The sequence below is a fragment of the Ranitomeya variabilis genome, chromosome 1, assembly GCF_051348905.1.
Source record: "Ranitomeya variabilis isolate aRanVar5 chromosome 1, aRanVar5.hap1, whole genome shotgun sequence".
NCBI lineage: Eukaryota > Metazoa > Chordata > Amphibia > Anura > Dendrobatidae > Ranitomeya > Ranitomeya variabilis.
In genome coordinates, this window is record NC_135232.1 from 842,663,310 (window position 1) to 842,677,282 (window position 13,973).

The 13,973-nt window shown below is 51.1% G+C and overlaps 1 protein-coding gene and 1 long non-coding RNA gene across 2 annotated transcripts in view; one reads left to right on the forward strand and one right to left on the reverse strand.

Annotated features, from left to right (window-relative positions):
* The window catches only part of LOC143787460 (N-acylethanolamine-hydrolyzing acid amidase-like), an 89,955-nt gene extending 88,436 nt beyond the window's left edge, over nucleotides 1–1,519 (reverse strand). Inside the window, exon 1 of the mRNA XM_077276227.1 lies at nucleotides 1,270–1,519. Within this exon, the coding sequence (XP_077132342.1) occupies nucleotides 1,270–1,442 (173 nt within the window). The 5' untranslated portion in view covers nucleotides 1,443–1,519. The remainder of the gene's footprint in view (nucleotides 1–1,269) is intronic.
* Nucleotides 1,520–1,606: 87 nt separating this feature from the next.
* LOC143771898 (uncharacterized) overlaps nucleotides 1,607–13,973 on the forward strand; it is a 33,167-nt gene continuing 20,800 nt past the window's right edge. The window contains exon 1 of the long non-coding RNA XR_013215096.1: nucleotides 1,607–1,723. This is a non-coding gene — a long non-coding RNA (uncharacterized LOC143771898). The remainder of the gene's footprint in view (nucleotides 1,724–13,973) is intronic.

A 13,973-nucleotide genomic window follows, 5' to 3' on the forward strand; every position in this document is an offset into this window, starting at 1 on the left:
AGCTTACATCACCGTTTTTTTTCTCGGGCGTATTCAGCGTGCGAGTGAAAATGCAGCATGCTGCGATTGTATATCGCCCGAGCCTCGCCAATGCAAGTCTATGGGTGTGAGATAAAAACTCGGACACCACATGGACCATCAGTGTGACTTGCAAAAAATACGCAAATATTTTCCAGATTTCAGCCCATTGAGCCATTAAATTCAATGAGAAAAAGCAGTGAGAAATGTAAAGCCATACGGATGTCATACGGATACATAGGTGCGAGGAAATCGCATCATCGCATTGCAAGCGCATTACACACGGATGACCATACGGAGAACACTTGTGAGACTCTCGGCCGAGAGAATTGGACCGATTTTTCATATGTTAAGTGTGACGCCAGCGGGCATCACCGGTGTATTTCCGGCCCGATGGCCAGAAGCGCGATTTAAATGCAGCTGTCAGAGTTTGACAGCATCCCCAGAAGATTTGTGGTTAGTTCTCTAAGATGTTTGGAACAAACTCCATCGAGTTACTTCATAACTTGTACACAAGTGTTCCTAGAAGAACTGATGCTGTTCTGAAGACAAAATTTGGCCACACAACATATTAAAGGGGTTGTCTACTTCTAGGACAGACTCTTCTTAAATAAAATATTTGGCCCAGATAAAACAATAACGCCTATACTCTCCTCCCTTGCTATTTGAGCAGTGTCGGCTCTTGCGGTCCCGGGGGCTGTGATGCGGTGGAATGACTCGTGATGCCCGGCACCCAATCAGCGCTGGCGTCACTGTTTCCACCTTTGGAAAAAATGAACATGAAGAGGCAGTCCAGGCTGCAGCTGATCCCTGACTTCTTCTTCATGTTCAGTTTGTCCGAAGGTGGAGACAGTGGCGTCAGCAGCACTGATCGGGTGCCAAGGTCATGTATCACACCACAGCCACGGGGAGAGTGAGTGCCGACACCGTGGGCATAGCCCTGGCACGGGTGGTGAGTATAGGTTATTTAAAGACCGCACATTTCGTTAGTGTTTGTCCTAGTAGTGGACTACCCCTTTAATTTTAGATTGACATATATATAGATATATAATTTACATATGTAACACACCACAACTTAGGTCATCTCTGCTCCTAGGGCAGCGGGGTGACAATCATGGCTACTTCCATAGCTCCCTCACAGTTTGTCACCCAGCTTTCCCACACCCCACGTGTGCCATGTGTTGGTGGAGAATGGCCAGGTTACCAGGTCACCGCTGGGGCTGCACACACAGGTCACTAATGGTTACTCACTCCAGCACATAGCGCATTGCCTCCTTCACTTCTGTGTTGTTGTACTGTCTCAGCACAGGGTGCCAGCGCTGCTCCGGCGGCAGGTCCAGGCTCAAGTTATACCGAGGAGGGTCGTAGTCCTGGGCATGGGACCAGCAGGGTGCCAGGGACACCAGGACGTGCAGCCAGAACATGGCCCGGCACAGCTGTCACCGCACGGAGAGGACTGAGCCTGGAGAGAAGCGGACACTGAGGAGAGAGGACTAGGGAAGAGATGGGCGGGAAATGACCCCAGGGGGCGGAGCCATCCGCTGTGTGAGGAGACAGCGCGGCGACACAGGGAGAGTGTGACTGACTGGTGGCCTTGTGTGGGCCATGGCAGCGGCCAGTGGGCTACTACATTACTACATGTGACTCCTTGTGTTCATCTTGCTGCTATGACATATTAAGGAAATCAGGGGGTTTTGCGATGTCTGTGAGTGAGTTATAACGGACTAAAGGGATAAGTTATAGATCAGGCACCGACTGGGGCTGAAATGCAGCCCTGGCATTGGAAATTACACAGGCCCATGCCAGCCCGTCCCCAAGCACCAAATGGGCTATATTACTAATATTACCCTGGATGGAGGAAAGGAAGATTTACTACAAGACCAATATTTCTAATTATACCCACGGCATGGTGACGACTTTGTGCTTCATCACAACTCTTAAAGGGAACCTGTCACCCCCCCAGGCGTTTTTAACTAAAAGAGCCACCTTGTGCAGCAGTAATGCAGCATTCTGACAAGGTGGCTCTTTTAGTTCTGGGTGCTGAAACTGCCGAAATAATCAGTTTTGTAATTTGTCCTAAATACCTTGTCTTCAGTCAAGGAGGCAGGTCTTTCCCCCCTGCTGCAGACGCCACACAGCCGTCACTCAAATCTTCTTGGCGCTGGGCGCCGCCTCCTCACCGCTGTTTTCAAATGTGCCGGCGCCTGCGCTCTTTTCCCCTGCCTGGTGCAGGCGCAGTGAGCGCTGCCTCATGTCCTCATATGCAGTCCAGCTGACTGCGCCTGTGCGGCCGCCCTGCCTGTGATTCCCAGCCCCGCAGTGACTTATGATTTATTCATACTACGGGGCAGGGATACACAGGCAGGGCGGCCGCACAGGCGCAGTCAGCTGGACTGCATATGAGGACAGACGGGCAGCGCTCACTGCGCCTGCACCAGGCAGGGGAAAAGCGCAGGCGCTGGCTCATTTGAAAACAGCGGTGAGGAGGAGGCTCCCGGCGCCAAGAAGACTTGAGTGACGGCTGTGTAGCTTCTGCAGCAGGGGGTAAAGGCCTGCTTCCAGGACTGAAGAAAGGTATTTATAACAAATTACAAAACGGATTATTTCGGCAGTTTCAGCACCCAGAACTAAAAGAGCCACCTTGTCAGAATGCAGCATTAGGCTACTTTCACACACAGCATATTTGCTGCGTATTTTTACGCGCGCGTATTTTGCTGCTGCTTTACCTGCGTTTTTTTACGCAGGCAAAAAACGCAGCTGCTTTCACACACAGCGTTTTTTGCTGCGTTTTTTGCAGCTGCGTTTTTTTCAGCATTGTGTACTGAAAATAAAGTTTGTTTGAAAAAAAAAAAAGGGGAAAAAAAAAAGAGTCATTGAGGTCATTTCCTGTCTTTATGACTCAGAATACAATACACACTGGAGTTAACATCATGTCGATTCTGCCAGCTGCAATGGCCTTGAGCCAAAGACGCCTCAGCAAGCGGAACAGACATCAGCTGGGGTTTACTAACCCCACTGTCACTAACCCCAGGTTATTAGGGCAGGCGTCAGTCAGACGCCCCCCCTCGTAACCCTGTACGCAGGGGCGTAACGACCGCGGTCGCAGCGGTCGCCATTGCGACCGGGCCCCGCAGGTCAGGGGCCCCGGGCCGGCAGGGCAGGGCCGGGCTGGACATCGGGCACTTCTGGCAAATGCCAGAAGAGCCGATGCCAGTAGTGGGCCGCTGCACTGTTCCTCGCCGCCGCCGCCGCATTTAACTATACCGGCGTCTATGACACCGGTATAGTTCAATGCAATGATGGAGGAGAGCGTCACCTGACGCTCCCTCTCCCATCATTCCCCGCTCTGCCTCTGACAGTACACTGCGGGTGCGCGATGATGTCATATCATCGCGCACCTGCAGTGTCCTGGGCAGACTGCAGCCACCAGGAGCAGCGCGGGCAAAAGGAAAGGTGAGGAGAGTTTTTTTTTTTCTTTTTCACCGGACTGTGGGGCCATTATCGGGGGGGAGATGAGATGCGGGCTGTGCTCTATATACCCCTGTGCTGGCTGTGCTCTATATACCCCTGTGCTGGCTGTGCTCTATATACCCCTGTGCTGGCTGTGCTCTATATACCCCTGTGCTGGCTGTGCTCTATATACCCCTGTGCCGGCTGTGCTCTATATACCCCTGTGCCGGCTGTGCTGTATATACCCCTGTGCTGGCTCTGCTGTAAATACCCCTGTGCGGGCTGTGCTGTATATACCCCTGTGCGGGCTCTGCTGTATATACCCCTGTGCGGGCTCTGCTGTATATACCCCTGTGCGGGCTGTGCTCTATATACCCCTGTGCGGGCTGTGCTCTATATACCCCTGTGCTGGCTGTGCTGCATATACCCCTGTGCGGGCTCTGCTGTATATATCCCTGTGCGGGCTGTGCTGTATATACCCCTGTGCGGGCTGTGCTCTATATACCCCTGTGCGGGCTGTGCGCTATATACCCCTGTGCGGGCTGTGCTCTATATACCCCTGTGCTGGCTGTGCTGTATATACCCCTGTGCTGGCTGTGCTGTATATACCCCTGTGCGGGCTTTGCTGTATATACCCCTGTGCGGGCTCTGCTGTATATACCCCTGTGCGGGCTTTGCTGTATATACCCCTGTGCGGGCTGTGCTGTATATACCCCTGTGCGGGCTGTGCTGTATATATCCCTGTGCGGGCTGTGCTCTATATACCCCTGTGCTGGCTGTGCTGTATATACCCCTGTGCGGGCTCTGCTGTATATACCCCTGTGCGGGCTGTGCTGTATATACCCCTGTGCGGGCTGTGCTGTATATACCCCTGTGCGGGCTGTGCTCTATATACCCCTGTGCTGGCTCTGCTGTATATACCACTGTGCGGGCTGTGCTGTATATACCCCTGTGCCGGCTGTGCTGTATATACCCCTGTGCTGGCTGTGCTGTATATACCCCTGTGCGGGCTCTGCTGTATATACCCCTGTGCGGGCTGTGCTCTATATACCCCTGTGCGGGCTGTGCTCTATATACCCCTGTGCGGGCTGTGCTGTATATACCCCTGTGCGGGCTGTGCTGTATATACCCCTGTGCGGGCTGTGCTGTATATACCCCTGTGCGGGCTCTGCTCTATATACCCCTGTGCTGGCTGTGCTGTATATACCCCTGTGCGGGCTCTGCTGTATATACCCCTGTGCGGGCTCTGCTGTATATACCCCTGTGCGGGCTGTGCTCTATATACCCCTGTGCGGGCTGTGCTGTATATACCCCTGTGCGGGCTGTGCTGTATATACCCCTGTGCGGGCTGTGCTGTATATACCCCTGTGCGGGCTCTGCTCTATATACCCCTGTGCTGGCTGTGCTGTATATACCCCTGTGCGGGCTCTGCTGTATATACCCCTGTGCGGGCTCTGCTGTATATACCCCTGTGCGGGCTCTGCTGTATATACCCCTGTGCGGGCTGTGCTGTATATACCCCTGTGCGGGCTGTGCTCTATATACCCCTGTGCGGGCTGTGCTGGATATACCACTGTGCGGGCTCTGCTGTATATACCACTGTGCGGGCTCTGCTGTATATACCCCTGTGCGGGCTGTGCTGTATATACCCCTGTGCGGGCTGTGCTGTATATACCCCTGTGTGGGCTGTGCTGGATATACCCCTGTGCGGGCTGTGCTGTATATACCCCTGTGTGGGCTGTGCTCTATATACCCCTGTGCGGGCTGTGCTGTATATACCCCTGTGCGGGCTGTGCTGGATATACCACTGTGCGGGCTGTGCTGTATATACCACTGTGCGGGCTGTGCTGTATATACCACTGTGCGGGCTGTGCTGTATATACCACTGTGCGGGCTCTGCTGTATATACCCCTGTGCGGGCTGTGCTGTATATACCCCTGTGCGGGCTGTGCTGTATATACCCCTGTGTGGGCTGTGCTGGATATACCCCTGTGCGGGCTGTGCTGGATATACCCCTGTGCGGGCTGTGCTGTATATACCCCTGTGCGGGCTGTGCTGTATATACCCCTGTGCGGGCTGTGCTGTATATACCCCTGTGCGGGCTGTGCTGTATTTACCCCTGTGCGGGCTGTGCTGTATATACCCCTGTGCGGGCTGTGCTGTATATACCACTGTGCGGGCTGTGCTGTACATACCACTGTGCGGGCTGTGCTGTACATACCACTGTGCGGGCTGTGCTGTATATACCACTGTGCGGGCTGTGCTGGATATACCACTGTGCGGGCTGTGCTGGATATACCACTGTGCGGGCTGTGCTGGATATACCACTGTGCGGGCTGTGCTGGCACCCAACACCATGTTGCAGTGCAGGAGATTCCTGCAACAGTCCGAGGCGTATCTAGGGGAAGGGGGTGGGGGGGCGTCACGGAGGTAGGGGGGGGGGCCCCATTTGGAAGTTCGCACCGGGGCCCATAACTTTGTAGTTACGCCACTGCCTGTACGGTAAGGGTATGTTCACACGATCCTGATTTCAATCCTTTTTTTTCAGGACAAAAACCGCAGCTCTTGGCAGAAAACGCAGGTGCGTTTTTGGTGCGTTTTTGATGCGGTTTTTGATGCGGTTTTTAGTGCGGTTTTTTATGCAGTTTTCTCTGCAGATTGTCTGTGTTTGACACAAATAAAGCTTTAACTGCAGTGGGGGAAAAAAAAAAAGAAATGATGTCATTTCCTTGTCCAACCCTTTTCTTCTTCCATCCTCCATTTTGGGACTAAACACCAAAATGAGTGGACGTGTTTTGAATGACAGCGCTCCGCAGAGTGCTGAGCGTAGGCCAGATCACAGCCCGCGGATCCAGCTCTATCCAGCTATTTAAGTCTACGTTCACATTTGCGGTCTGCGCCGCAGCGTCGGGCGCCGCATGCGTCATGCGCCCCTATATTTAACATGGGGGCGCATGGACATGCGTCGCACTTGCGTTTTGCGCCGCATGCGTCACTGCAGCGCACGCATCCGGCCGCAGAGGACGCAGCAAGTTGCATTTTTGCTGCGTCCAAAATCAATCAAAAAAAGGACGCATGCGGCGCACAACGCAAATGTGAACATAGCCTAAGTGCCACGTATTTCTTTGCCACGTATTTCTTTGCCACGTATTTCTTTGCCACGTATTTCTTTGCCACGTATTTCAGTGCCACGTATTTCAGTGCCACGTATTTCAGTGCCACATATTTCAGTGCCACGTATTTCAGTGCCACGTGCCACGTATTTCAGTGCCACGTATTTCAGTGCCACGTGCCACGTATTTAAGTGCCACGTGCCACGTATTTAAGTGCCACGTATCACGTATTTCAGTGCCACGTATCACGTATTTCAGTGCCACGTATCAAAGTGCCACGTGCCACGTATCAAAGTGCCACGTGCCACATATTTCAGTGCCACGTGCCACGTATCAAAGTGCCACGTGCCACATATTTCAGTCCCACGTGCCACGTATCAAAGTGCCACATATTTCAGTGCCACGTGCCACGTATTTAAGTGACACGTGCCACGTATCAAAGTGCCACGTGCCACATATTTCAGTGCCACGTGCCACGTATCAAAGTGCACGTGCCACGTATCAAAGTGCCACGTGCCACATATTTCAGTGCCACGTATTTAAGAGACACGTGCCACGAATCAAAGTGCCACGTGCCACATATTTCAGTGCCACGTATTTAAGTGACACGTGCCACGTATCACGTATTTCAGTGCCACATATTTAAGTGACACGTATCACGTATAAGTGCCACGTATTTAATTGCCACATATTTAAGTGCCACGTATCAAGATTTTCCATGGAGAACAGACACATCCAGAGATATGTCTGCTCTCCACGGCTGCAGCAACACACTGACAGGAGCCATAGTTCCTGTCGGTGTGTCACTGCGCATGCGCGAGCGAGTTTACCGGCGGTCATTGACCCCGGCACTCTCGCTTAACGGCAGTGCTGCGTGGGAAAGTTCAACGCAGCTGTACTGCTGTTAACCGAGACGCCGGAGTCATTGAACTCCGGAACAGTACGCGATACACTGCTAGGAGCCTCGCTCCTGGCAGTGTATTGCCGGAGAGCAGCCGATCGGCGTGGGACACTCGTTTTATGGATTCTGCGGACAGGGAGTATGAATTTGGTTTATTATTTTTGGATTTTTTCCTGGAGGATCGAGGGCTTCGCCTACAAGTGTGCTGTTGGTGAGTATATACTCTGTGTTATATGTTGTATGTACTGTGTGTCATGTATGTGTATTGTGTGTAGGTGTTTTGTGTAACTTTACAATTGTGCTAAGTCGCCGGACACAGGGACAACTCTCCCATCCTAATACCGGATGGGAGTAGTAGTCCCATACGGCGACTTAGCACAATGGTGGCACTAGCGTCGCATGGGGACACACACGCACACACACGCACACACGCATACACACACACACACACACACACAGAAGGACTCCATGCTGCTTCACTGGGGGGCGGGGGCTTCCCTCTTCCTGTCCGACGTCACGTCCGGTCCTGGGTGTCAACCCCTCCGTACAAAGACGCCGACACCCAGGACAAAGGCGCTGTGTGTGGACGGTAATATGGGGCCCTAGGGGGATATGCAGACACGCCGCTGCGTAAAGAATTGACATGTCAATTCTTTTTACGCCGGCGTGTTTGCAGACAAAAGCGCCGCGTTTTTTTGCGGTGTGTCTGAACGGCAAAGTGAATTTCTCATTCACTTTGCCGGCAGACGAAAATGACATTGCGCATTTTTGAAAAGCGCCCGCAAAATAGCGCTCAAAAATGCGCTATGTCTGAAAGTAGCCTGCTGCACAAGGTGGCTTGTTCTGTCCTTTCTAATGAAGGACAGGGTGTTCGTTTCATGCATTAAGGCCACGTTCACACTTTGCGGGTTCCTCTGCGGGTTAATCCCGCAGCGGAATTGATAAATCTGCAGGGCAAAACCGCTGCGGTTATCCCTGCAGATTTATCGCGGTTTGTTCCGCGGTTTCCGCTGCGGGATTACTCCTGTACTATTGATGCTGCATATGCAGCAATATGCAGCATCAATAGTAATGTAAAAAATAATAAAAATTGGCTATACTCACCCTCTGACGTCGCGATCTCCTCGGCGCTGCAAGCGGCTGTGCCGACAAGGACCTTCGTGACGTCACGGCCATGTGACCGCGGCGTCATCACGGTCATGTGACCGCGACGTCACCACAGGTCCTGTTCGGCACAGCAACTGAGACCGGACGCCGCGGGCAGCGCTGAGAGGTGAGTATAGCATTATTTTTTATTTTAATTCTTTTTTTTTACACCAAAATATGGTTCCCAGGGCCTGGAGGAGAGTCTCCTCTCCTCCACCCCGGGTACCATCGGCACATTATCCGCTTAACTTCCCGCAACGTGGGCACAGCCCCATGCGGGAAGTTAGAGGATCAATGCATTTCTATGGGTGCAGAATCGCTGCGATTCTGCACCAAGAAGTGACATGCTCCTTCTTTTTTTCCGCAGAAAAGCCGCGCGGCTTTTTCCGCGGAAATCCGCAGCATGTGCACAGCGGGTTTTGTTTTCCATAGGGTAACATTGTACTTTACCCTGCATGGAAAACTGCTGCGGATCTGCAGTGTCAAATCCGCTGCGGATCCGCGGCAAAACCCGCAAAGTGTGAACATAGCCTAAAGGTTCACTACTATTAATAGTTTTGGTTTTTGCTGTGTTATAGCACCACCCAGTGGTGGTTAAATTTATAACCTGTGATTTTCAGTAATCAGAGTGTTGCATTCTGGGATTGCACCAAGGTATCATGGGCTAGGGAAATTCCATTTTTCCTCTGTGTTCTTCCTGGACACACGTGTTTATCTGCTGTGCTGGAAATACCTTACTTGCCATCCTGGTTAAGTTTATCCGGTAAGATCATTATCCCTGTTCTTGCAATGTAGTGTTGTACAGAGTGTAATTAACTGTATAGCAGCCAGTACACAGGAAATGTGATTACCAGGGACCTGCTGTATGTAGTTATGTAGAAGTTGCACCATACTGTATGTTTTCCCTGTTAGTTGCAGTCGTGTTATTATTTGCCCAATACTTACCCATATCATTTGTATTCTTATAGTTAAACCGCGCTCATGTTTACCAATAAACAAGTTAGACTACAGAGAACAGTCTGCTTATTTGGGAGACAGAAGTGGTTTATGCCGTATGTCGGATCACACACCATATCAACGTGTATGAAGACAGAACAGTAAAACGGAAGCTAGACGCCGGCGATGACAGTAAAAGGAGGCTAGATGCCAGTGATAGCAAATACCACTTACGCAGCCGCCTGTACCACACCGCACTGCCTGCGGATACCGCAGCGCCTGACGATACCGCAGCGGCCGCCATACAGCCCACCAAGCACGACACGTCTCAGTCCACACTGAAGTCATTCTTACCCGCTCTGAGATGTCCTACAGCCTGCAAACGGACACGAAATGTCTGCAAGTTGAGCATCTTCACTCGGGACGAGGTCCCAAACAAGCCGCTCTAGCAAGTCTTCCTCGAAAAGGTCTGTCGCTCTCGCCGGTGCAGAAGCTGAGGCGGCGAAAGTAAGATCCTCCTTCGCTGCACAAGAGATGCAGTTAAAGTTAAGACAAGCAGACCAAGAAGCAGAAAGCGCTCGCCTGCAGGCAGAAAGAGCCCACCTGCAAGCAGAGCAAGAAGCAGAAAGAGCCTGCCAAGAAGCAGAAAGAGCCCGCCAAGAAGCAGAAAGAGCCCGCCTGCAAGCAGAGCAAGAAGCAGAAAGAGCCCGCCTGCAAGCGACCTTAGAAAGGCTTTCCGCTGAAAAAGAAGCAGCAGCCGCAATAGCCAAAGCTGAGTTCTTAGAAGCCGTGGAGTTTCCTGAATCTGAGCGTGACAGAGACGTACGTGGACCAGACCTTGATCGTCAGGATCCTGCTCAACGCGTCTCAGAAAATGTCCACCAACATCCCAGAATAGAAGACAACTCTGATCCGTTACACCAACCAGCCTATACAGATTACCAGAGATCCTTCCTCCAAACACCGTACTGGAAGCAGGAAGGTATACTGTGAAACGACGTCGACCACCACTACCGTCTTACAGAACAGAAGGTATGGCCTCCTCCCAGACTGACAGGGACACCCTTCGCTTCGGAACGGTTTTATACAGACTTTCCTAAGCCAGAAGCTCCTACCAGGTATGAGGACGCACCACACACACCGCATGACAACAGCACACCAGCTCATGTTGGCACTGACTCAGCCACTATGAACTTTGCAAGGTTCTTTACCTGCCGGGAGCTGGTGACCAAGGGACTTGTAAAGTTCACTGATAGAGCTGAAAGCTACAGAGCATGGCGAGCCTCCTTCCAGAACGCCATCAGAGACTTGGATCTCTCTAGTAGTGAAGAGTTAGATCTACTGCCAAAGTGGCTTGGGAACGAGTCAGCTGAACACGCCAAAAGAATCAGAAACATTAACATAAAGTACCCACACACAGGACTTTGTATGGTGTGGGAGAGACTTGAAGAATGTTATGGGTCAATAGAAGCTATAGAAAATGCTTTGTATAAAAGAATTGATGATTTCCCCAAGATAGCAAATAAGGGTTATCAAAAGCTCAGAGAAATGAGCGACTTGTTAATGGAGGTACATGCTGCTCAGGCAGAAGGTGACCTACAAGGGTTGGCATTCCTGGACACTGCCAGAGGTGTCAACCCGATTGTCCAAAAGCTCCCTTACAACTTACAAGAAAAGTGGGTCAGTTACAAACAGACTCATAAGGTACCATTTCCTCCTTTCAGGGTGTTTGTAGACTTTGTTGCTCAGCAAGCTAAAGTTAGAAATGACCCCAGTTTCGATTTCACTATGTCATGTACCACTGCCTCTGGTGTAAAACTCAGTAAAACACCAGTGGCAGTCCACAAAACTAATGTTACCTCCACAGGTTTTCCTTACAGAGCTAGTAAGTCCTCTCCAGAAGAGGACAAACCGCAGGATCTCAGCAAACACTGCCCCCTACAGAAGAAACCTCATCCTCTACTAAAATGTAGAGCCTTCAGGGAGAAGTCTCTAGAAGACCGTAAGAGTTTCCTAAATGAAAACAAGATATGCTTCAGATGCTGCGCGACGACCTCACACTTCACCAAAAACTGTGAAACCAGCGTGAAATGCACAGAATGTAGTAGTGTGAAGCACAACACGGCTTTACACCCTGGACCACCCTCGGGGGTATCGTCGCGAGTAGAAGAGTCTGCTGAAAAACAGATGGACACTGACATAGACACCCCAGTGGTCACTTCTCAGTGTACAGAGATCTGCAAGGAACTCGTAGCAGAAAGATCCTGCTCGAAGATCTGTCTTGTCAAAGTATTCCCAGCGAGCCAACGGGATAAGGCAATCAAGGTATATGCAATCTTGGACGATCAGAGCAACAGGTCTCTAGCTAAGTCCTTTCTCTTCGACACCTTCAACATTGCTGGTCCCGGCTCTCCGTACTCCTTGAAAACATGTGCAGGTACTGTCGAGACGGCGGGGAGAAAAGCGACCGGATTCAAAGTAGAGTCTATAGACGGTCAAACCTGCTTATCCTTGCCATCAATACTGGAGTGCAACCAGATTCCGGACAACAGGTCTGAGATACCTACACCAGAGGTAGCAGCTCATCACACCCACTTGAGATGTATAGCTCACCTGATACCGGAGCTTGACCAAGGAGCTCCTATCGTCTTACTCCTCGGAAGAGACATACTACGGGTCCACAAGGCTAGAGGACAGATTAACGGCCCACAAAACGCCCCATATGCCCAGAGACTTGACCTAGGATGGGTCATTGTGGGAGATGTCTGTTTGGGTGGAGCACACAGGCCGACATCAGTCAACAGCATGCTCACCAGTACCCTCGAGAATGGACATCCGTCTCTCTTCCAGCCATGCGAGAGCAGTTTCCTGATTAAAGAATTGCCACACCACACCCCTCCACCTTGTCCGTTAGCTGATCCTTCCTGTGAAGACCATGGATGCGACGGTGAGCAAGATCATATAGGGTGCACAGTTTTCCACAGGACAAGAGAAGAAAACCAGGTAGCAACGTCCATAGAGGACAGACTGTTCTTGGACATCATGGAGCAAGAGATAGTAAGAGATGAATCAAAGAGTTGGGTCGCACCTTTACTATTCAAACCACAGAGGCAACGCTTACCCAACAACAGAGAATTTGTCTACAGTCGATTTGTCTCCCTTACACGCAAACTGCAGAAGGCACCAGAAACAAGAGAACACTTCTTTACCTTCATGGAGAGAATATTCCAGAGTGGCCACGCGGAAATTGCACCTGTACTTCAAGATTCCGAGGAATGTTGGTACTTACCTATTTTCGGTGTGTATCATCCGAAGAAACCAGGTCAGATAAGAGTAGTATTTGACTCAAGTGCCAGATACTGTCGCGGGGAGACTAGGTGAGCGAGAGGTAATAACCCGGGCTCCTGCAATTTCCCTCAGACTAGGGAAATCCTGACTGACCCTCTACCTGGAGTTTACACTGATGTTGTGCATGTCCAGGCCTCGAACCTCACCCTGTCTCCTGTTTCAACCCTAGGCTGAAACCTCCACCCACCACCCAGTGAAGAGGTAATACACCAATACCCACAGTTAGCACAGACAAGGATAAAGGAAAATATACACCATGCCGCAGTCACTCAGGAATACACTATAAATGTGCAGGGCAAAATAAATACAAATATAGGAAGGAGTAAATAAGACAAAGGAAAATACACCACCAGCAACGAATCTCCAACAACCAGCTCTCCACTCCAGACCGAGATAACAACGCACAAGACAGAAGCTATAATCGGCGACGCCCAATGATCAGGAGAACTATTTAAAGGCAATGGGCATGGCCCAGCTTCCAATCCGAGGATCAGGTAAATTAACCCCGGAACAGCTAGATGAAATCTAGCCGACGCCAATGAGCACATAGTGGTCAAAAGCGGAATTACCGCTGTCTGTCGAACGACCTGGTCTGAACAGCGTCCGACATGACAGTACCCCGCCTTCTACGAGGGACCCCAGGGCCCTCACGGCTTATAGGACCCGGCTTGTCTGGATGGCGACGATGAAAAAACCTGACCAGCCGATCCGCATGAATGTCTGAGGCTGGTACCCAGGACCTCTCCTCAGGCCCATAACCACGCCAGTGAACCAAGTACTGTAAAGTGCGGCGCACTACACGAGAGTCAACCACCTTGGAGACTTCAAATTCCAAATTAGCATCCACCAAGACTGGAGGTGGCATAGGTGCCGCATCCACAGAACCCACCACCTTCTTTAGAAGAGACCTGTGGAACACGTTGTGTATCTTATACACCGTAGGGAGCTCCAATCGGTACGCTACTGGGTTAATGACGGCGGTGACCTTAAATGGACCAATAAACCGTGGACCCAATTTAAGGGATGGTATTTTGAGTCTTATGTTTTTTGTGGATAACCAC